At 33.1% G+C, this 22,448-nt stretch overlaps 3 protein-coding genes across 4 annotated transcripts; 2 read left to right on the top strand and 1 right to left on the bottom strand.

The window, feature by feature from the left end:
• The first annotated feature begins 1,321 nt into the window (after positions 1-1,321).
• On the top strand, positions 1,322-8,312 carry LOC133673896 (casein kinase 1-like protein HD16). Of its 2 annotated transcripts, XR_009835092.1 has the most exons (20): positions 1,322-1,915; positions 2,292-2,426; positions 2,513-2,586; positions 2,702-2,771; positions 2,888-2,943; positions 3,037-3,108; positions 3,575-3,669; positions 3,769-3,835; positions 3,940-4,069; positions 4,149-4,367; positions 4,483-4,625; positions 4,710-4,884; positions 5,084-5,174; positions 5,260-5,417; positions 5,534-5,722; positions 5,822-6,174; positions 6,908-7,017; positions 7,101-7,147; positions 7,241-7,349; positions 8,040-8,312. XR_009835092.1 is itself a non-coding variant. In XM_062094827.1 (16 exons), exons 1-16 carry the CDS (start codon positions 1,574-1,576, stop codon positions 5,879-5,881), a joined length of 2,076 nt encoding a protein of 691 aa, XP_061950811.1. In that variant the 5' UTR covers positions 1,322-1,573; the 3' UTR covers positions 5,882-6,455. The 2 variants fall into 2 exon arrangements, 1 of the variants encoding a protein (XP_061950811.1); XM_062094827.1 differs by lacking the exons at positions 6,908-7,017; positions 7,101-7,147; positions 7,241-7,349; positions 8,040-8,312 and having other exon boundaries at positions 5,822-6,455.
• A 555-nt stretch (positions 8,313-8,867) lies between these two features.
• LOC133673898 (protein SAWADEE HOMEODOMAIN HOMOLOG 1-like) lies at positions 8,868-12,809 on the bottom strand. Its single transcript, XM_062094828.1, has 9 exons — positions 12,463-12,809; positions 11,670-11,752; positions 11,503-11,548; positions 11,222-11,360; positions 10,634-10,697; positions 9,900-9,951; positions 9,429-9,572; positions 9,210-9,329; positions 8,868-9,112 (listed from the first exon to the last, which is right to left on the bottom strand). Exons 1-9 carry the CDS (start codon positions 12,517-12,519, stop codon positions 9,071-9,073), a joined length of 747 nt encoding a protein of 248 aa, XP_061950812.1. The 5' UTR covers positions 12,520-12,809; the 3' UTR covers positions 8,868-9,070.
• An 8,039-nt stretch (positions 12,810-20,848) lies between these two features.
• On the top strand, positions 20,849-21,442 carry LOC133673923 (lachrymatory-factor synthase). Its single transcript, XM_062094860.1, has one exon. It carries the CDS (start codon positions 20,857-20,859, stop codon positions 21,355-21,357), a length of 501 nt encoding a protein of 166 aa, XP_061950844.1. The 5' UTR covers positions 20,849-20,856; the 3' UTR covers positions 21,358-21,442.
• Positions 21,443-22,448: the final 1,006 nt, after the last annotated feature.

Genomic DNA, 22,448 nt, shown 5'->3' with positions numbered 1-22,448 from the left:
AACAAGAGTATGGAAGACTTGCTTAATACTTAGAAGGATAATGAGGGTGATGATTTATAATAAGAGTATGTCTTAGAGGGAGGTTGTGTTTGCTTTTTAAGATGTTTTTTATTTTAAAAAATATTAAAAAAATATTTTTTAATTTAAAAAAAATATTTTTGATATCAGCATATCAAAATGATTAAAAAATATTAAAAATTATTAATTTAAAGTAAAGAAAATAATAAAAAAATTTAAATTTTTTCAAAAGTGTTTTTGAAAGAAAACAATCGAGGTCTAAAACTTAATTTAACTTCATTTAACTTGTATTGATTTTTAAGCAAAACCCAATCCAATCTATTGTAATGGATTATAAAAATAAATATTAGCTTGTAATTTTAAGAGATTGTTTACAATAAAGAAAGTTTGTTATATTTTTTCTTATTTTTTGAATTTAGATTTTGGAAGTAAATCGCATTTTAAAATTGTTTGAAAAAAAAAACTTATCAGAAGAATATCTTTTTATCAAATAAAAAAACCCTTCCATCTTACCATTAATAGTTATTTTATTAGACTCAATTTTAATGTGAAAAGAATACAAAGGTCAATAATTTCCCAACTTGATATGATGTCGATCACTAAATTATTACCATCGTCATTGATTAATTTTAACCTTTCCAATCTTTACCTTTAATTTTTTTAGAAATCATGTAATAAAACTTTACTTTTTTAAAATACGTGTAAAATAATAAAAAGTATTTTAATTATGAAAATGTTTAATACTTTTATTGAAAGAATGAATTAAAATAATCAATCAATATCTATATAAAACACAAGGGATTTTTAAAGATTATTTTTACATTAACACTTATCTAAATTTGGTCCAATATTTAATTCATGTATCATTAGATCAATGTAAATTTTTTTAATTAAAACTTTTTTGATTAAAAATACTTTTAAAAAAATTATTAAAAAATAAAAAAGTTGTTAGGAAACACAGTGTAAATTGTATTTCTAAAAAAATTAAATTATTATTTTTTATTAAAAATAAATTTTTTATATGTTTTAATGTATTTATTTTAAAAAATTAAAAAAATATTATTTTTATATATTTTAATATAAAAATAGTTTAAAAAACAACAATCAATTAAAATAAATTATCCTCATGGCTGAGTTTCATAACCAAAAGGCTAAACTCCACCGGCAAATTCGATTTTAAAATCTCATTTCCCCCTCAGGTGACGCCTTACATGGTAATAAATATATCATAATACTCCCTCAAAAAAAAAAAAAAAGGATTTCCTAAAATAAAAAACAAAAATCCAAAAAAATAAAAACCAAAGCATAGCTTCTCTTATCTCACATGAAACACACATCACAATCTCTTCATCTCCCTGTCTCTCCCTCTCCCTCTGTTAAAAGAATCCTTCCCTTTCCATTTCCCTCAACAGATCTCCAAAAATAATTCCTCATCAAACCCTCATCTCATACCTTCTCTCTCAACCCACTTTCTTTCCATCGAATGATTCTAGAACCTTCATGAATCCACCCACCACCACCTTCATGGACCACAACCACCACCGCCGTCCATACGATGCCTGAGCTGCGTAGCCGAACACGCAGAAATCGGGCTCAGAATAACAATCAGAATCCGAATCCGATTAAGCTCACTGTACAGACTCGTAAAAGAAGAACCGCGGAGGTTAATAACAACAGAAAAAACAACGCGATCGTTGATGATAAGGAGAACATTGTGAGATTTTCTGATACGACGCCGTTTAGAAAGGAGCTTCTGGACGAGGGGGCTAGGGTCTTGAGAGGAGAAGAGGAGGTTGCTGAGAAGAAGATGGATGAACACGACAGCGGAGGAGGCCGGAGCGCCGACAAGGGACCGGGAGCGGATGATGAAGGAAGCACTGCTCCTCTTCCTGAGAAGGTGAGTTTTTGTTTTGGTCTTTTTTTTGAAGAGATTGGGTTTGGATGGAGAGAAAATGTGGGAAAGTGTGAGAAAGTTTTTTTGCGTTGTGTTTTGCATGGAATCGGCTTAATGCATGTGAAATTAAGTGTATGATATTTGAGCAATTTTACTTTTTTATTGCAATGTCTTTCAGTTTGAAGCTATTTTTAGTTAATTGCAGGAAGTGAAACCAACAAAATCAGTAAAATATATGTGATTTGTTGTTAAGATTCCTTTTTTGTGTGTCACTTAATCAACTCGTTTTGTTAATTTTTGCTTAGATTTAAATGGGTAATGTTACTGTGATTATTTGTGAAGGAAACTTGTCTTATTATTTTTGATTTTTTTACAACAGGTCCAAGTTGGTGGCTCTCCAATGTACAAAATAGAAAGGAAACTGGGTAAAGGAGGTTTTGGACAAGTGTATGTTGGTCGACGAATTGGTCCCACAAATTTTGCAAATGAAAGAGGTGGCCCTGGAGCTTTAGAGGTATATGATTCTTGTATCTATTATATAGCTGCTCGATAAAATGTGCTGGATTTTATGATTGTAATGGGTTCGTGTGTAAATTGTAGGTAGCATTAAAATTTGAGCATAGAAGCAGCAAAGGGTGTAATTATGGACCGCCTTATGAGTGGCAAGTTTACAAGTGAGGTTCCTAGTGCTGCTTGTTATGTTGGTGGTTTTTATTCTGTGTATTGCATTGTTAGGGAGGGAATGTATATTGGGGGTTATGACTTTGTTTATATCTTCTGTGTGTACAGTGCACTTGGAGGCAGTCATGGTGTGCCACGAGCTCATTACAAAGGGAGGCAGGGTGACTACTATGTAATGGTATGTGTTGTTTGTTTTGTGTCCTCCTTTTGATCTTTCGGTTAGTAAGACTTACGTTTCAGCCTCTAGGCAATTTTTTTAGAGGAGTGTTTAAGAAAATGCTGTACCTTTTGCAGGTTATGGATATGCTTGGGCCTAGTTTATGGGATGTTTGGAATAACAATTCTCACACGTGAGTGTTCTCTTGGTAGTTTTCTCTTAGTTAACACCATTAGATCAAGCATTTCGAATATATTTAATTTTTACTTTATCTTTGCAATTTCAGGATGTCCATTGAAATGGTTGCTTGCATTGCCATTGAAGCCATCTCCATACTCGAAAAGATGCACTCTAGGGGGTGAGACTTTTTAATAGTGATTCTGCTGATAATTTTGTTCTTATATAGATGTAATCTCCTTTTTGTTAAGAATAGACTACTTTTGGTGATCTGATGAATGGATTTTGGATTTTGAGATTGACGCGATTGATATTTAAGCTGTCTTCTTAGTTGGTCCTAGAAGGGCATGTGGGCCTTACTGGTCTCCATGTTTAGCCTAATATGGCTTTTTAATTTTCGTATAATCAGCAACAAGTAGCCATCTTGTGTCATTTACTTGTTTCCATTGGGGATGAGTGTGATAAAGTGGAACTGCAATTTTCTGTTCCCTTGCAATCAAACTTATTATGTTTAGAACAACATTGCAGCCAAGCAGATTGGGTGAATCAGTTGTAATGAGAAACTCCCAAATAGCACTGCCATTGCGCTACCATTGTTTTCTCATTAGAAGGATTTTTTCATGATATAGTTGCTTCTATTCTGGCAGGTATGTCCATGGGGATGTAAAACCCGAAAACTTTTTACTTGGTCCACCAGGAACTCCTGAAGAAAAAAAGCTTTTCCTTGTCGACCTTGGATTAGGTAAGCTGCTGAATTTGCCAGTTAATGTGGCACCTGAAACTTTCTTTAGGGACGATGGGTGCCTAGTGTTTATTCCTGTTGTTGCCTGTTTACTTACAGCAACCCGGTGGAGAGATAACTCAACTGGTCTTCATGTTGAATATGATCAACGCCCAGATGTTTTTAGGTAAAATGAATGTGTGATAACTGGAACATATGCCAGCTTAGCATTGTCTTTGGAGATCCTAAATCTTTTTTTGTCCATTGCAACTCATTGGTGCTGTGCTGCAGGGGAACTGTTCGATATGCCAGTGTTCATGCTCATCTTGGTAGAACTGGTAGCAGGAGAGATGACTTAGAATCTCTTGCCTACACTCTCATCTTTCTTCTCCGTGGTCGACTGCCTTGGCAAGGGTATCAGGTTTGCAGATTCTTAAATCTAATCTGTGCGTGCTGATAGGATCAGTTTCAATTTCTATCTAATGTGGTGATTTCTTTAGGGGGAAAATAAAGGGTTCCTTGTCTGCAAGAAGAAGATGGCAACTTCACCAGAAACTTTGTGTAGCTTCTGTCCTCAGCCATTTAGACAGTTTGTTGAGTATGTTGTAAATTTGAAGTTTGATGAGGAACCAAATTATGCAAAATATATCTCTCTTTTTGATGGAATTGTTGGTCCAAACCCAGACATTAGGCCAATTAACACTGATGGTGCGCAGAAGGTACCTATAATGTTTTCTTAATCGAGATATGATTGATGGTTTTGATCACTTAGACAAATACTTTGTTGTCCCCCTAAGTGGAGGTTGTGTTAACCTGATATTTTGTTCTGTGAAGCTTATATATCAGGTTGGGCACAAGAGAGGCCGGTTGACAATGGAGGAAGAAGAAGATGAACAACCAAAGAAAAAGGTCAGAATGGGGATGCCTGCAACACAGTGGATTAGTGTTTATAATGCTCGTCGGCCAATGAAACAAAGGTATGCTCTCAAGAGTTACATACTGTGCTCTTTGAATTTTTGTGATCAAGGATAAAATGCTGATGTTTTCATTTCCTGGTGTAGATATCACTATAACGTGGCTAATGTGAGGCTCTCCCAGCACATAGAGAAGGGTAACGAAGATGGGTTATTTATCAGCAGTGTGGCTTCTTGCACAAACCTATGGGCCCTAATTATGGATGCCGGCACTAATTTCAGTGCACAAGTTTATGAGGTCTCTCCTCATTTTCTCCACAAGGTTGGTTTTGATCCATGAATCTAAGGACGAGTATCTATCATGGGTCTTCGATGCTATCATGCGTCTTCAATATGAACATCGCCATTTTTAACTTGTTTTTTGCATATTATCTTGCATTTTGATGTTGAAGTTTATATACCTTTGAAATGCCAACTCAACTTACTCTTGCATGTTATATTCCTTGTTTGTTTTTATAAAGGAATGGATAATGGAACAATGGGAGAAGAATTACTACATCAGTGCAATTGCAGGAGGAAATAATGGAAGCTCATTAGTTGTGATGTCCAAGGGTTAGTGTCATATCTCCTTCATAAGTGGTCATTCTACTATTTTCTTATTTCATCTCTTGAATTTTTGTTGCTTTATTAAATTCAGGGACCCAGTATGTACAGCAGTCTTATAAAGTAAGTGATTCATTTCCCTTCAAGTGGATCAATAAGAAATGGAGGGAGGGTTTTTATGTCACAGCCATGGCCACTGCTGGAAGTAGATGGGCAATAGTTATGTCTCGTGGCGCGGGATTTTCAGACCAGGTTCCTTTTGTAAATCTCTGCTCAATGAAATGCTTATGGGATGGTGGAGCTAGATTTTTTATATCCCAAATACACTGAGACCAGGTTCCTTTTGTAAATCTCTGCTCAAATTTTAGGTTGTGGAGCTAGATTTTCTATATCCCAGTGAAGGCATTCATCGTAGGTGGGATGGTGGTTATCGCATCACTTCAACTGCAGCTACGTGGGACCAAGCTGCTTTTGTTCTCAGTGTACCAAGAAGAAAACCAGTTGATGAAACTCAAGAAACACTTCGAACTTCTGCTTTTCCCAGTACACATGTCAAAGTTTGTGGATTTTCTCCTAGTTTTCAATGTCTTGATTTTTGTTTGATTCTAACCATAAATTCTGAATGTTTGATTCACTTCATATATATGTTTTTTCAGGAGAAATGGGCAAAGAATCTCTATATTGCATCAGTTTGTTATGGTCGAACTGTCTCATGAATGACTGAAGTTTTGCTGGGATGCTGCTACTGCTATCATGACAATTTAGAAGACAATTCTTACCACTTATAACCTTTGTTTTCAGAAGCAAAGATCTGCTCAAGCCAAATTGACTCATCATGGGATTTGGGAGTCTGTATGCAAAACTCCACCTTAATGTAGCCATGACTTAGCATCCATTAATACCTGTGCATTATCTTTCAACTGGGTTGAAATGCCTTTAGGATGGCGCTGATTTACCACTGCTAAGAAGTTTGTATAGTTATGAACAGTAGTTGAAGAAATGTGCACAGGTGATGTTTTCATTACTGATGGTATTTTTGAGAGCGTGCTATCGTGATTTTGCAATAGGCTTTTGATCATTCTCAGTCATCGAGTCTGTACTTGTCTTATGCTTCTTCCATCTTTTCTAGACTTGAAGATCCTTGTGATCTTTCACTTCCGTACTTCCTGGATGTCTGCATGACCTAAGAGATGGAGGATGTACTTCTTTTGTATACTTTTAAACAACACTCTGTACTTTTTTCTAATTATCACTGTAATCTTAATGCATATTTGTACCTCTTAAGATCAACTTAGTGCATGTGCAGCATTATTTGTCTGGCTGTGTTTCAGTGCTGTTGGCTGAGCAAACATTAAACCTCAACTGATTTTTTTTATCCTGAAGAACTTTCTTGTTTATCTTGAAAAATTATCCAAGCAGCTTCCATAACTTTGGTTTGGCAGAGTATGGAGCTGATACCATTAAATTTTTGGGGAAGTATGTCTATGTTCAGGTCTAGGTATTTGATTTCTTAGTGAAATATTTATCCTTGAGGTGGTGCATGCCAATTTTCTGTCAGGTTAGTTGCAGTCATCCAGATTTTAAAAGTTGTCATCCGTGTATCAGAGTGGTTGTCATCCACCAATTATTTGTTTGTCTATTTTTGTTTATGTAACTTGACAATGGAGGTACCTAGACTTTGGGGTATTAACAGGAATCCTAGACTAAATTGCGAGTATTTGTGGTCAAATTCTTCAAAGCAGAAAGCAGGCTGGGCTCCATTTTTCAGCAAGGATTCGTGGTGCTGAAAGATCAATTATCCTTTTGCCTGGGGGGTCCTGGGATCCTCAAATAGAGAAATTCTTCGGACTTGGTATTTGGGTGCAGCTTTTTATTTCTTTGCTCACAGCTGGTTCATTATCTCATTTGGATTGACTGAATTACTTATATTTTCAGGAACCGCTTCTGTACATAAGAACCAGGGATGTATGGAATTTGAACTGGTAACGTCTCTACAATTTCCCTTGTTTCCTTGGTATTTTATTTATCTTATATAGATCAAATCAAGAATGAGGCACATCCTGTTTTATTGGCAGGGTGTACAGACTGAATGGATACTTGTTCTGTGTCTGATATGGTTGCCGAATGCTATAATGTGCTGCATCTTGATATCTCTACTGAAAAGCGAGTTTTCTTCATGCATCAGTAAGCAGCCCTTTTAGTTTTTCCATAATTTGCTTTCATCAAAGTGCTAACATTTTTATGTTTTCATTATTCTTGTGATGACTGCCATTTCTGCTGGTGCTTCACTGAGCACATTCTTAATTATACTTCTATGATCTGCACTGTCAGTGTCTTAAATTCCATTATGGACCTTCTATACGTGTCTCCAGAAATGATTGTCATGCAAACCACTTCACATTTGGATTGTTTGAGAATTTGAGTTGTATCTTGAAGTGATCTGTTACGCTGAATTATTTCCACAGCTGATTTGATAAAATAACTTTCGATCCCTTTGATTGCTACAAAACATGATGACAAATACAAGCTAATAATTAAAACCTCCAGTTCTTGTTTGCATTCAAGAAATGGAAGGAGGAAAAAGAGATCTCCAATAAACCGACTCAGGCATGTTGGGACTGGGTGGGCTAGACTATTAATCCTTTCCGGATACCCAAGCCATTCCTCAATATAACTCCATATACAGCAACTGCTGGTTTCATAGTATATTGAGAAAATAATTTTGATTTTATTTATTGTCCTTCCTGTCTTACCTGTTTAAAAAGCAACTGCTAGCGGAATGCATGAACACCTGAGCAGTATCTGAAATTGGTGCACATTTGCTGATAGTGTTTAGTTTAGACTACTGAAATTCAAACATTCTTGCTTGCTCAGGCTTACAAGTAGTTGATTGCTCGGTACTGCACAATATCCTGGTCGCAAGCCTCCTCCATCGATGGCAAAGGTGGCTGCATGGGTGCCGAGATTAATCAGAATCTTCCTGATGAGATAGGACACTTTGGATGCTGGATGCTGCAAATGTTGGGAAGTGTTCAATTCATACATGAATATGCTGGATGCAATGTTGGGAAATCGTCTATTGTTAAGCCATTCATTTGTGACATGCTCGTTTTTGCTTGCTTCAATCCACATTTGTCTTTTGGAATAGACGTGTTGTGAAATGTTGGTCCAGGTGGCACGTGACCGCACACCAACCAGATCTCATTTTTATGTCGATACATGCTATGCTCTCCGTTACTACCTAAATGCAGACTGTAGCGGCATAATTTAGGCGTTGTCTAGCCTAAAAAAAGAAAACTACAGAAACATACAGAACTTCGTGCTGTACACAAATGGAGAAAGATGGCCGTTTCCTGAGGTAGTGTGCAATGGCATTTACTTGAAACAATTAAGAAAACAATAGTTAAAAAAGCAACCCAAGGTTAGGGTTAGCTAAGCAAAAGTCTTGACCATAGCAGACCGATCCTTGGCGATACCGAGCTTGTGGCCTAATGGGGCTTTAAGCGTGCCGGCTCTTCTTTCTTGTGCAACGGAGCACCGCTAAATAATCAGTCCTCGGTGTGCACCTTTAGGGTTTTTCTCCTTGACCTATCTTCCTAATTTCATAATTATTATTATCGTTAATTTTTTCTTGCACAATATGCAGTCAGTAAATCCAAGCATTTCTTTAATTTCTGCTGGAGAATTTGGGTGAAAATTGAATTGAGGAAAGCTTACGAAATGAATACAACGATTAAAATTGTATTGTCAGAAACAGGCTGGGTTAGAGCAATCAATCTGACTTGAGCTTTCCCGAGATATTTATAACGTATATTCATAGATTAAGTACCCTCCCTACCAAGCCTTGATATGAATGAAGGACAAAAAGAAGTGAGCTGAAAAATTAGATTATCACAGAAGATCTATTATGCCGGCCTGCAACATAACCTCCTCAAACGGACTCTTTCCTGCCAAAAGAGAAGACAATTTAGCAAGGTAATTCCAGTATCACGCGTAACTGAGAAATCAACATGCTATGGACATGGATATGTAATTGATACTAGCCTCAGTGTTGTCATGATCATATCGAACCAAGAAAAGGCACCGGCAACCTCTAATGTCATGCGTTTTCCTTTGAATGCCGACAATGTGGGCGTCAAAGTATTGTGCCTGGTCCCTTCTTTCCTAATAAAATTCAAACTGCACTAGTAAGCTACCTGTAGAAAGTAGGGGTGATTTGCAGGGAGTGAAAGGATTACTGCTGCAACTAAAAATCTAAAATACCTGAAAGCAGCACACTAAATCTCCGACCTTCAATTTGTGGCATTCTGAATGCTCAAGAGGAATTGAACGTTCTCGCACTGCATTTTTTACATTGACCCACTCATCCTCCTCAGCCCCAAATCCAACAAATCTAACACGAACTTCCTTTAATAAATGAAAAAACTTCATGAAAGGTGTATTTACAAAAAACACAATGATTGACTCTTTAGTACGTTCCCATTTCTAATTTGAGTGGAGACCTAACTAGAAGAAGTTTCGGTCCCAACTAATCAGATTTTATTCCATATGCATGACCTCATTATCAATTATACTTCTTTGGATGACACTGAAAATTCAGTTTTTGTTTTCAATGTCATGCCCTGCACTAAGGTTCTGCAACTTTGGACATGTGTATACTAGCTCAACATTAGTCAGGACAAACCAGCCACAACTAAAATGCTTGAAGTAATAGATTATGAAATAGAAACTTACAGCATCCCCAGATGCAAGAATTCTATGAGAGAGGAACATGTCAACATCATACCTAAAAGAAGAAAAGATCGTTAGACATTAACCTTGGACATCCTGTCAGGTGACAAAGTATGCAGCTACCATTCTGAAATAAGTATCAAGGCGACCATGCACTTCTTACTCAAACTGGCATGCCTATCAAGAATATTCTCATACAGACACATAAACAGCCTGTGATTTTTTATTTACTTCTCATTTTTTCTAGGAAAATTTATTAGGAGAAAGTAGCATTATCCTTAAATTTATATTCATAAGAAAACTAATAGTTCAAACAGGAAGTGAAGCTACATGGATCAGGCTAAGTTTGCTTGCCTCGCTGTTACCTCTAAGCGTGATGGTTCAGAGAGAAACATTAACAACAGGCTCTGTCCACTAGTGACTAGGGGAGGCTAAGTAAGCCCGGGCAGTCATCAATCAAACGAAGGGAGTATCCTAAACAAATGCTGTGAAGGTTTATCTCAGTATGGATCTATTCTTTAGGGGGCCTTTTCCACTAATCCATCTCCATTCTAGCCTTAGGTAATGAGAATTTCGATTGTTCTGGGGCAGCTCACATTTTATCAATGGCCCTAATACCAAACAATGTTGACTGTGATCACATTTTTTATCCACAAAATGGAGATATGTCCAACAAGGTAAAACCAAAACATTTAAAAGCAAGGTTCACAATTTTTGCTTGCTACATGTTTCCTTACCACGCCCCATCTTTTGATGACCTTGCCTCAAATTTCAACTCTGACAAATCTGGGATTGTTTCTCCTGTTTTTAGAAGAAAAAAAAATTATTAAGAAATATGGGGAAAAGTTGGCTACAAAGAGATAAAGGGTAGACAAAAAAGCTCTCATAATATAACCTAATTTTTTAGGTTAAAAAGAGAAAGGGAAAAGAAAGCCAGAATGGTTGTTGAAACAAAAAAAGCTTCATCTGTAAACAAGATTCTTCAACATCAATTTTGGGCATACCAATTCCCAACATAACATCGAAGTACATCCTACCAACTGTTATTAGAACCCACCGAGACTGTGGCCTTGAAGGTTAATATATCAAACAATAATTCACTACAAATGATGCTGAATGATACTGAGCATCTACCTGAGGAATAATATCTAAAACTACAAATGCAGTCTATTTAACTTTGAAAATGACACAAAGCATGATTAAACCTGAAATACCACTAAGCTCTACATATTCTTGTACCAAACCCCCACCTACATATTCTTGTACAAATATCTGATTTCAAGCAGTAGTAAATGTCATAGAAAAATATCAAGAAAGAAAAGCACCTTCAGGAATTCGAGAACTTTCTTTTGTCTTATTAAAAGAATTAGAATTCGGGAGTGGAGAATCATGATTTGAAGCATCAGTTGAAGATGCAACTTTGGACAGGCAATCCTGCTGCCTAGTTCTGAACCAACTTTGTACCTAAGACACAATTGTAACATAAGGGAAGCTACGAGATAAGCAAAAACATAATGCTAGAGCTTTCATTGCAGAATAAAAGGGTTATAACAACAACGGAAATGGTATACAGAAGAAAAAAAAGGAGTAATCAAGAAAGTAAAACCTCAGTCCATTTAACAACAGGTTTCCCAGCCCGGGCAGCAGAGGAGCTGCAAGGACATACCAAATCAAAACCAAGAGGAGTTAGCACCTAATGTATAGATATTTTACATGAACCAACATCATGTGTCAAAATCTATAACTAGAAGATATGCATGGGACAAGACTTGCCTAAATCTCCTGGCAACTTTCTGAAAGAACTCCTTGTCCAGTTGTTGGTCTGATTCCTTTAGCAATCTCTCCATCTTCTCTATCTGTTTTCATGGACGAGGATAAAAATAAAAACTTTATCATGTCATTTGCACAACACAGTAAAAAAAACAAAGGAGACAGTAAAGCATCGCCATATTGGATAATCAGTCACAGCACCCCGCAGGAACAAGTATACAATTTTGCTTGTAGCCAGAACAATACATATGTGCATTATTCTTTACCCAACAGCATCTAAAATGTTACAAAGCCAAGCATAGACTTGGATACACAATTACATAGACATCACATCAATCTAGATTCGCCATTTACAAAAAACAAGATCTCAAAGAATTTAACTGAGATTATGAGTAAATAATTCGTATTCATGAACCATTACCATTTAGCAAATAACAACCCTGAGTTTGCTGTCAACCAAGACCCTTTTCACATAAGATTAACCAGAAATCTACCCACCCCATGATAAGCAAGTGCCCCAAATCAACTTAACTCCATGGCTGAACTTTCAAATTCTCTAAGCACCTAGATGAGAGGAAAGTTATTGTATTTTAAACACAAATCAATATAGTTAATCACATTAATCCTAAAAGACACCATTTCTGGATAAGATACTAAAATAAAAAACATCCCAATAATTTTTTTAAGAAACTAACAAGAAATAAGCCACAATCAACATAAAATATACATAACTGGAAAAAATAAGAAAGCACCATATAAAATAAACATTAATAAAGAACAAGAAAGCAAATCATACCTCAGCCGTTGTGAACCCAGAGAACACCGGTCTCTGTCTTCGGCGGAGACGATCCATAATTCTATCAACACGTAAAAAAAAAAAAAAAAGACTTAAACCCTAGCTTTTTGACAATTAAGAAAGTTGTTTTGCTTTCCCTTTCCTCTAAAATTGCGTGGAATTTGGAGACCTGTGTCGATAGCTAAACAGGGAAAAGAAGGTTTTTTTTGGTGCTTGTTCGGTTTAATTTCAGAGAAAGCAGAGGTTTGTACTGTGCTTTCCAGCTTTAAAGGAAACTGTTTAAGCGCCTTTTTAGTGTTTGGTCTCGTTTTGTTCTTGGTTGTCGTATCTGTCCCGGAGATGATTCGGAAAAGTGCCTGCCTAGAATATTAAACTTATTTAATAGTAGGCTTGTATTTTTTTTTTGTAATTCACGGATTTGTAATTTTAATTCTATAAACTAAAAATACAAAAAAGATGTTTTACTTTACATCTAAGTTGTTATAATTGTTTTTGTTTGCTTCTTCAATTGAACTACTATTTATATGAAGTGAATTTAATCAAATTGATACTTGTGCAATTGTATAATACAAATTTAAAATTACATGAGTAGATTTAAGACTAAATCAAGAATTAGAATCAGTTAATGGAGAATTCAAGATTTCACACCAGCTAACTTAAAACTCTAATCTTAAGTATTTTGAAGTTCTCTTAATTGAGACAGACACAAAAGAACCTACATTAAACAATTGGTGACAACAGTGGGTGTGTTAAGCTAATTCTTTAGAATTATGACACCAAAGAAATTAAAATCAGTAAGAAGTTCAAAAAAGAAAAACAAGTTAATTAATGTTCATGTTGGAATATAACATGAAATACCAACTTTTCAAGAAATAAAATCAGAAAAGAAAGATAAGAGAGACATAGAAGAGATGCATGTCTTGATCGAAGATTAGATGAAACAAATAAAATCATTGATGAGAAATATTGATACCTTGTTGAAGAAATGGAGGAAAGACATAAGACGAGAATAAAAATTTGTGATGACTGTTACAACAGTATTGTGGTGATAAATTTGTGATGACTGTTACAACGGTAAATGATAGATCAACTTATACGATATTAGAGTCCAATGTTAGAGGCTTGTGAAAGGAATTTAGCAAGAAGCTTTGAAAGTCTTTAAAGGAATTTAGAAGGAAGTTTTGAGCAACTATATTATTTCAATAAAGTTTTTTGTCAAGAAGTTATTAAAACAATCGAAGATGTTAATATTAAGTTAGACGCCGAAATAAGAAATGTAAATGATGAAATAATATTTGACTTTAACCATGTGATGATGGAAACAATTAATAAGATATCTAAACAAGTGGTAATTGAAGCAAAAAATCACATTGATGAGAAAGAGGTTAAAGAATCAAATTAAAAAAAAAAAGATCCTAAGTTAGTTGGTAAAGAAACTAATTTGGCCAAAGTAGTTCAACTTAAAAGGTAGTTTCTCATTAAAACCTAGAATAAATTTAGGAAAACCTGTAGTTGTGGAAGAAGCTAAAAGTAATTCAAAAGCAAGGATTATGGGCGTAAAAATGATACCAAGCGATCCAAAGTTTAATACCCCACTAGATATGATTGATTCATAATATATTTTAGAGGTAGTTGAACAAGCTTATGGTCCAAGGATTCAACAAATCCATAAACCAACCTATATAAGACCTTATCCAGAATACATAAATAGAATGTACCCTGATCCCACCCCACCAATTTTAAATTCCTAGACTTTACATTATTCAATGGTCAAGAGTCAATATATGTTATGGAACACATAGCTAGATTCATCTTTCAATATAGAGAAGCTACTAATTCTGAATTTTTAAAGTTAAGATTGTTTTCAAATTTATTTGTAGGAAATGTACTCACTTGGAATATAATTTTACCACTAAACTTTGTTTAGAATTGGAATGACATGCAAACTATATTCCAGACACATTTTTTCTAGGACATAATTAGAGTTTGTGTTGACAGATTTAGTAAAATTGAAACAATACTCTAGAGTGACTGTGAAGTAGTATTTAGATAGATTTATGAAGGTTAGAGGAAAGTGTTGGTCTAGGATTCTTGAAAAGGAATTCGTAACAATTGCACAACAAAGTCTGGAATGAGAATTGAGAAATAAATTCAAAGGGATGAAGTTTAAGGATACATTTGAGTTAGGGGTAAGAGCTTTTAGGTATGAGAGTTTTTTGAGAGAAGAAGTAGATAAAAAAATCCCAATTTACATAACTTATTATCAAGAAACAATAGACATGAATGTTGTAGAGTTCATAAAAGGTGAGCCATAGTTTGCGATGCATAAACAAAAAAGAATGGTAAAGATTTAATATCTTTGAGGTCAAACGAAAAAATCACTATTCATTTGATATAAATCAAGTTGATGCTATTTTTAATTGGTGGTTAGCAAATAAAATGATTAAAATTAAAGAGAAATATAAACAAGTGATTGATGAAGAATAAGGAAGAATTATTGTAAATGACATGGGGTGATTGGCCATTTTATAAAGAATTGTGTAATATTTAGAAATGTAATCCGGAATTTGACAGAATCAAAGCATGTTAAGTTTTCTAACAAAAATGAAACAATGAGAATCGATAAGAATCATCTTCCTGTTAGTTAATATGACAACCATTGCTAATGATATTTTATTATTATAGAGTGTTACCTTTATGGTTGTTGTAGCAAATGAATTGTTTGATGCTTTAAAAGAAAATTAAATACTTAGATTTACAGCAGCAGACAAATCACAAGACACTAAAGGATTGTGTAAATGGCATATGACTACAAGTCATACTACTAACAAATATACAAACTTTAGGATATTAGTTAGGGAAGAGTAATGAAAGGAGTGATAAACCTTAATAAGGAATAAATACAAATTCTAGAGTTGATAGACTTTAGTGGGCTCTTGAAATCCAGAAAGATGCAAGAAAGGCGACCAATACCAGTGTAGAGGCTGAATGTAGATGAGATGACTTATCTAGAAGGAACCCCAATAAAAAATATGGTAACACATGCAACTCTTTTAGAATATATATACCTCAAAACTCTGATTCTTCTTTCATGATTGAACTATAATCATTGTATATGATTTTTCCAACTTTTACATTGAAAAATGGAGAAGTAGAAAGAAAACAATTGATTGACGAGATTTATTAATAAAAAGTTAAATTTAATATCAATGTATTTCTATTGAATAAATGAGTGACATTGAGGTGTGTTCTAGGATATTCTATTTTGCTGGAAAAAAAGTAAATCAAGGTTTAGAGATTGCCATTCTCTTCAATTTAATTTAGTGTTTTTAATGGATTTAAAAGTGTTTTGAGTTGATAAATTAATATATTAAGGTTATAAGAGTTTTATTAGGATTTTTAGGTGTAAATAGATTGAAAAATGGATTTTGGATCCAATAAAACCTTAGCTCGATTTTCTAGCCAGCTATTCAATGGCTTGAATTTACAAAAGAAAAAGACACATCACCTAACTTTTTAAAAAAAAACAATAAAGGGTGTGCCAACCTTAAAAAAATCAAGGGCAGGTATGCTAACCTAGCTTTGTAAGCCCATACACACCGACCCTTTTTTTTATTGGGCTTGGGATGCAAGGCCCATCTCTTTGGCCTTGGTGACTGGCCCTTTCTATTTTTTTTTGTCATAATTGTTTTTTTGACTTTTCAAGAAAATACACCATAGGAAAAAGGCTTAATTAGCATACTATTTAAATTATTGTTCAATTATTTCATGGTTCTTAAATAGTATTATAGGTTTTTATGAGAATGTTAATAAATTTTTTCTCATTATTATGTACCTAATAAGAAAAAATAAGAAATGAAATATTTTTTAGGTGTGTGTGTATATATATATATATATTATTTTTAATGGATTTTTATATTATTTTATCACATTTATTAATTGGTGAAAAGGTCTTAGTATTTTTTTTAAGAAAAAAACTTGCTTTTAAAATTATAATAGATTAAAAAAAAATCAATGCTTACAATAAAAAAAATGATTTCACTCAAATAATCAAGAGATGTATGAGAAAATGAAATTTACATTGAAGTGCATTTTTACTTGATAGTTATATTCATTGTCTTTTTTGCATATGTCTATTTTCATAGTCGTTTAATTAAATAAAAAATAGATTCTAAAAATAATGTTATAAAGCCTAATTAGAGTCATGATTTAGATCACAAGTTGGGCAGGTTGAATCAAGTCAATTCAAAATATTATTATTCAAATTTATTTTTAAACTCCAGAGGCAACGATAGGTTATAATGTTAACCCGACAGATTTGACCACGTTACTTAATATTATACAAAAATTTCATAATGCATATTATAACTAGTTATCTAAACAACTAAAACACTAAAAGTTGGTTTTATTATTCATATGAATAATGAAGCAGGTTAATATATTATTTTAGGTATTTTTATATGAAATGCTTGTGGTGGTTGCATCAGTTGAGGCACGCAAGGGGCAACTTTTAGGTTGTAGGTTTGAGTCTCTACATGCACATATTTTTCTTAAAATAAATATAGATAACCTGTCATTTGTATTTGTTTTTTTTAAGGGATAGATGACATGTTGTTCACCCCTTATACAAAGTAAAAGCACGCAGACCTCCCTCAAGCCCACGAGCCTAGCTCTTTAGGCCAAGGCTAAGCTTTTCTTTCCCTACCCATTATGTATTTTTTGCTTTTTTTATAATTTTTTTCTTTCGAGTCCATCGAGTGAAGCTTTTATTCAATTTTATCCTTCATGTTAGATTTTTTTCCTTAGCTAATTTGTTTTTTTTTGGGTTTTTTTTCAAGTCTATCATTTAGAGTGAGGCTTTTATTTAATTTTATCCTTTAGTTGATGGTAAATAACTTTTTATGTGATGAAATTAAAAAACAAAACTGACCAAATAGAGTTCAGAACTTGAATCATAGGTTGACTAAATACTAATAAGAGAGTAGGGTTGGGGTTTATGGGCAATTTAAACACATACAAAAAATATCTTGATTTTTTTAAAGGAAAAATAAAAAAGAAGGCTAGGTGTCGCTGAACCTGGTAAGCCAAGCCCGTAACGAACCCAATTTGAAAGGGCCCGCACACGAGCTTTTTTTTTTAAAAAAAACTATCAATTTGCCTCAATATTTTTTGAAAATTGTTTTTCCAAACAACATTTCGTCCACCCCAATATTTTTTGAAAATATATTTTTCCAAACAACTTGTCATCTGGTTTTCCTTTAGATTTTGGTCACTGTGGTGGGTGAAAAAACAAGGTCTATATGTTTTTTTTTTTATCTAAAATCATTTTCAACCTATTTTTTATTCAAAATTTTTTAAAAAAGAGCTTAAACACCTTGATAAACTCATAAATGATCTTAAAAAAATGCACACAAAAAACCCGAAACTAAAAATCTTTTTGGGCTTAGATATGGTTTTTTTTAAAACAATTTCAATGTGAAAAAACACTTAAATGGAACTTTATTCATCAAATGAAGCTTTTTAACACTAAAATCGACTATTATGGTGATGAAAATCAATGGCTCTCTCCCTCACAAACAAGGAACTATAAAATAACAAAACAATCTTTTATATCAAAATTGAATCGTAAAATTATTAAGAGCTGAATAGGTATAATTTGTAAAGTTTTAGGGCTAAAATAATTTTTTATATCATCGACTAATTTGACTTGAACTTTTTAATTTAACTTGATTTTTTTTAATTTTTTAATTTTTTTACTCATCTTTACATGGATGATACAGCCCGGGAGTGAGAATTGAAGTTGGGATGTTGGCAACGGCATGGTATTTGCCTAATGGCAGATCCGTTGAAAAAGGTCAGTCAAGTTAGCAGCAACAGCCAACCGATATGTATGGCCTATTGGCTTAGCCCCTTAGAAATTTTATTTTGAATTTCGAGCTCGACAGCCTGATGGGTTGGTTAGGTACAAAACACCTCACGAGGTTTGAATTAAAAACTCTTCTGACTAAAGTTCTTTTATTTTTTAATAGTTTTCCATTATTTTCAGATTTTGCAATAAACTTACGTTTGGAATTTACAGAGAGGTTAATCATTACCTCCTAATTGGTGTTTTCAGAAGATAAATTTTATCCTGCGAGCTATCTCTCTCTCTCTCTCGAAGAAGAAGAAGAACACACCAATTTAAAATATTTCCTCTTTCTTGTCACTAACATTTAACCTTTCAATCTATGAATATACTAATTTGTTGAAGCTTTTTAAAAAAGAATTCTTAGCTTTTGCAATGTTTTCTTTTATTCTTGTTTTTGTTTTTTAATTACCAGCTTAAATATTAATAGATGCCCAAACTTTAAATTTTGATAAATTATTTAAATTTAAATTTTAATAAATTTTAACTTATCATATAAATTTTGTTCGGTTTCGGTTTTTAAACTTAAAACTAAAAAAACCAAACTGAACCCAAATCAGAAAAAAAACCAAGCCAAACAAAAAACAACCGAGTTAAATTGGTTTGAACCGGTTTTTTCAAAAAAACCGAATTGAACCGAAACCGTTCGGTTTGAACCGGTTTCGGTTTAAAAAAATAATTTCGGTTTAGTTATTTTTTTAATAAAAACCAAACCGAACCGAAAATAATCACCTCTAATTATAATTACCACGAGTTTCGAAGTAAAGAGAAACACCATTATCCTTTTTAATTGGAATTGCAGTTACTAAGTGATTAAATTGTCCTGCTAATTGGAAATGATTAGATCTTATATTTTATCAGTTTAAACCGTTTTAAGTAATTTCAAAATAAAGTTAAGTTAAAAGAACATTAACAACATTTAATTACAAGATACTGCATAGTAACTAGCTATATTATCATTATTATAAAAAGAAACAATGTTTTATTTTAGCAAGTGATTTTGTAAATGTTTTTTAATTTTTTCATGTTTATGCATTTTATTTTTGTATTTTTTTTTAAAATTCTATATTTTTTTTTTGCACTTGACCTACTTATTACTTTTTTTTGGGCAAGCATTTATTATAGACATGGTTTATGCTTTTATTTTTTAAAATTCTATTTTTTTTCTTTGCACTTGACCTTCTTATCATTTTTTTTTTTAATCTTTGCACTTAACTTATCACTTTACACTTGTGTTATTTATCACCTATCTTCTTTCTTCTTTTTCTTTTTTCTTATGTTGCAAATTCTTTTTCTATACACTTGGCATCTATATTTGTTTTACATGTGGCTTACTTGCCACCATATTTTCCCTCCCTTTATTCTTATTTTCATTCATGTATATAGATGATTTCTACATGTTTGTATATAGTAGGTTTTGTAATTCTAATCTAAGAAAGACTTTTGTTCTCTCTCTCTCTCTTTTTTTTTTTGTTTTTTTTTATGTGATTTATAAATAAAAACTTACTAATTCAGAACAACTTTTCACTTGATCCCTCCATATGGAAGTCATTATAGGTACAATGACTAGACAAAGTGATGCAAATAGAAATGACACAAAAAAATAGTTAACACAAACAACACAGAATTTGTCAAATAGTTTATCATACAAAAATTTTAATTCAAAATTTTACTACAGAATATTTTCTCTTCAAGTATTCTACTAAGATACAAGCTTAAAAATGCTATTTATAATTGTCATAGGTCTATCTTGAAGAGTAAAAAAATCATTATAAATAATAATAGTTATTATAGTGATTCCTAAATTAAATAGAAAATAAAGTCACCAAGTACAATATTTGATTTTCTAAACTAAATAGAAAAAAAATAAAACGTCATATAGGAAAATATTTCTTGCACCATTCTTCTTAGATTGAAAAAAACTTATTCTCAAGTTCAAATTATTATTATCTTGATCTCGTGGATATCTAATCACAACTCTTCATTTCCAAAAAAAAATATTTTCTCTCTTTGTTTAAGGTGTATAACAATTCTAAATAACAACTTTATAGTTTTTTATCAACATATGTTATATCCATACAACACTTGAATAAATTTACATTTTTGATATTAATAAATTTGTAATTAAAATAATCAACATAGCCTAAATTAATGGTTTCTTTTTGTTGAACATATTTAATGTCTTGTTTACACTTAACCTCTAACTCTTTAACGATGACACCATGAATGATATTATCACTCTCACTCCAATCATTGTTTATGTTATTATTATTATCATCAAAATAAACATCATAAATTGATGGTTTGATTTCAATTCATAAAAAAATTATAAGCATAAAAAATTTTTTGTTTCAATATGTTTTTAAAACTGATTATAGATCCACTATCACTCTTCTTATAATTTTTCAAGTTTCTCATTTTTACCAACTAACGGATCAATTCTGTATTGTATTACCAGTTTTTAGGGCTGGTCTCTGATTATCACTCTAATGGAGCAAGATCCACAGCCAAAATGGGAAGGCAAGGTCTCAGAAAGGCTACCAAAAGCCACAGCAGATCAAATATGGCCTCTCCTCAACGACTTCTTTAACCTCCACAAATGGTTTCCTAGCCTTGCCACCTGCTATGGCATCCATGGGACTAATGGTGAGCCAGGTTGCATAAGACACTGTGAGGGCTCCTCGATTCCGTCCACTGACACCAATACAGATGGCCACAGTCAGCCTGTTAGCTGGTCCTCTGAGAGATTAACAGTTGTTGATCATGTTGAACGTAGCTTGAGCTATGAGATAGTTGACAGCAATATTGGGTTCAAGTCATATGTTTCAACGGTCAAGGTTGTCCCACAAGGTGATGATGGTCAAGATGGGTGTGTGATCGAATGGTCATTCAATGTTGATCCAGTGGCAGGGTTGGTATTGGATGAGCTGGTGAGAAAGTATAAAGTGGGACTGCAGCAAATGGCCGAGAGACTGGAGGATGCAGTTTGAGAAAAGTAGACTTCCTTTTCTTGTTTTATATGTTTGGTGCAGCTCTCGATTATTTTTACAGCTTATAGACTGAGATTTTTATTAAGATACATTTTATTATCATATACTGTAATGTCCAAAATATAAATAAAAACAAAATGGATTTGAAAAGTCAATGATGCCCTTGTGTGCATTATTATGGTATTAATGGTTCATGCACAATTAGACAATTCATGTGATTTGATTTAATATATGCTAAAAAAAAAGATTAGATTTGCAGAGAGCCGAAATATGAAGAGGGGAAGAAGGAGATAGAAGAAAGGAGAAAGTAGGTAGAAAGGGAAGAAGAAGTGAAAATTGGAAATAATGGTTCTAAGGTAAGATCTTGATGTTTTATGCTTAAATTTATTGGTTTGATTTTAGGGTTTGGATGATTTAAGAGGTTTAATAAATATTTAGGGTGTTAGTTTGGCTTAAAACGAACTAATTTGAAGAGTAGAATTATGAGCTTTCGAGGAACTTGTTGATTATCTTTGGATCTACAGTTTGGGAGATTGACAGATAAGGATTATAAAATCCTGATCAACTGGTCTACGTGTTGATCTTAATTGGTCAGCTAGTTGGCTTGTGATGGTGTTGATCGGTTGGTTATTTTGGTCTGCCGGTTGACCGAGTAGTGGGATTCGATCGGTTCTTTTAAGTTCGATTAACTTGGGACATGTTCAAGATCGATAGGGTGAATTAATATGGTTTTATAATTATGTTTTGGTTTCTAAGCTTAGAGTTGTAATATTTTATGTTATCCACTTCGAGTTGTTTTTTAGTGTTTTTGTATTCGTTATAGGTTCTGCTGACGTTTTTACTAGCAATCCTAAGTAGTCTTCAATTCTGCATTTGTTTGCTTTTTTGCTTCGTTTTCCGGGTGAGTGCGATAATAATTAATATGCATGTAATATAAATAATATGTGTATGTTGATTATATGATGAGTATAATTGGTTGATTCTTGAATACGTGTATATGTTCATTTATTTTCTAAATACTCATCCATTCTTTAATTTGCACTTGCATTCTGTTGAATTAAATTTTATTTAATATGATATTCATTTGCTTT

Source organism: Populus nigra, chromosome 15, assembly GCF_951802175.1.
Source record: "Populus nigra chromosome 15, ddPopNigr1.1, whole genome shotgun sequence".
Lineage (NCBI taxonomy): Eukaryota > Viridiplantae > Streptophyta > Magnoliopsida > Malpighiales > Salicaceae > Populus > Populus nigra.
The sequence above is the reverse complement of the archived record's forward strand: the minus strand, read 5'-3'. Positions and strand labels throughout refer to the sequence as shown.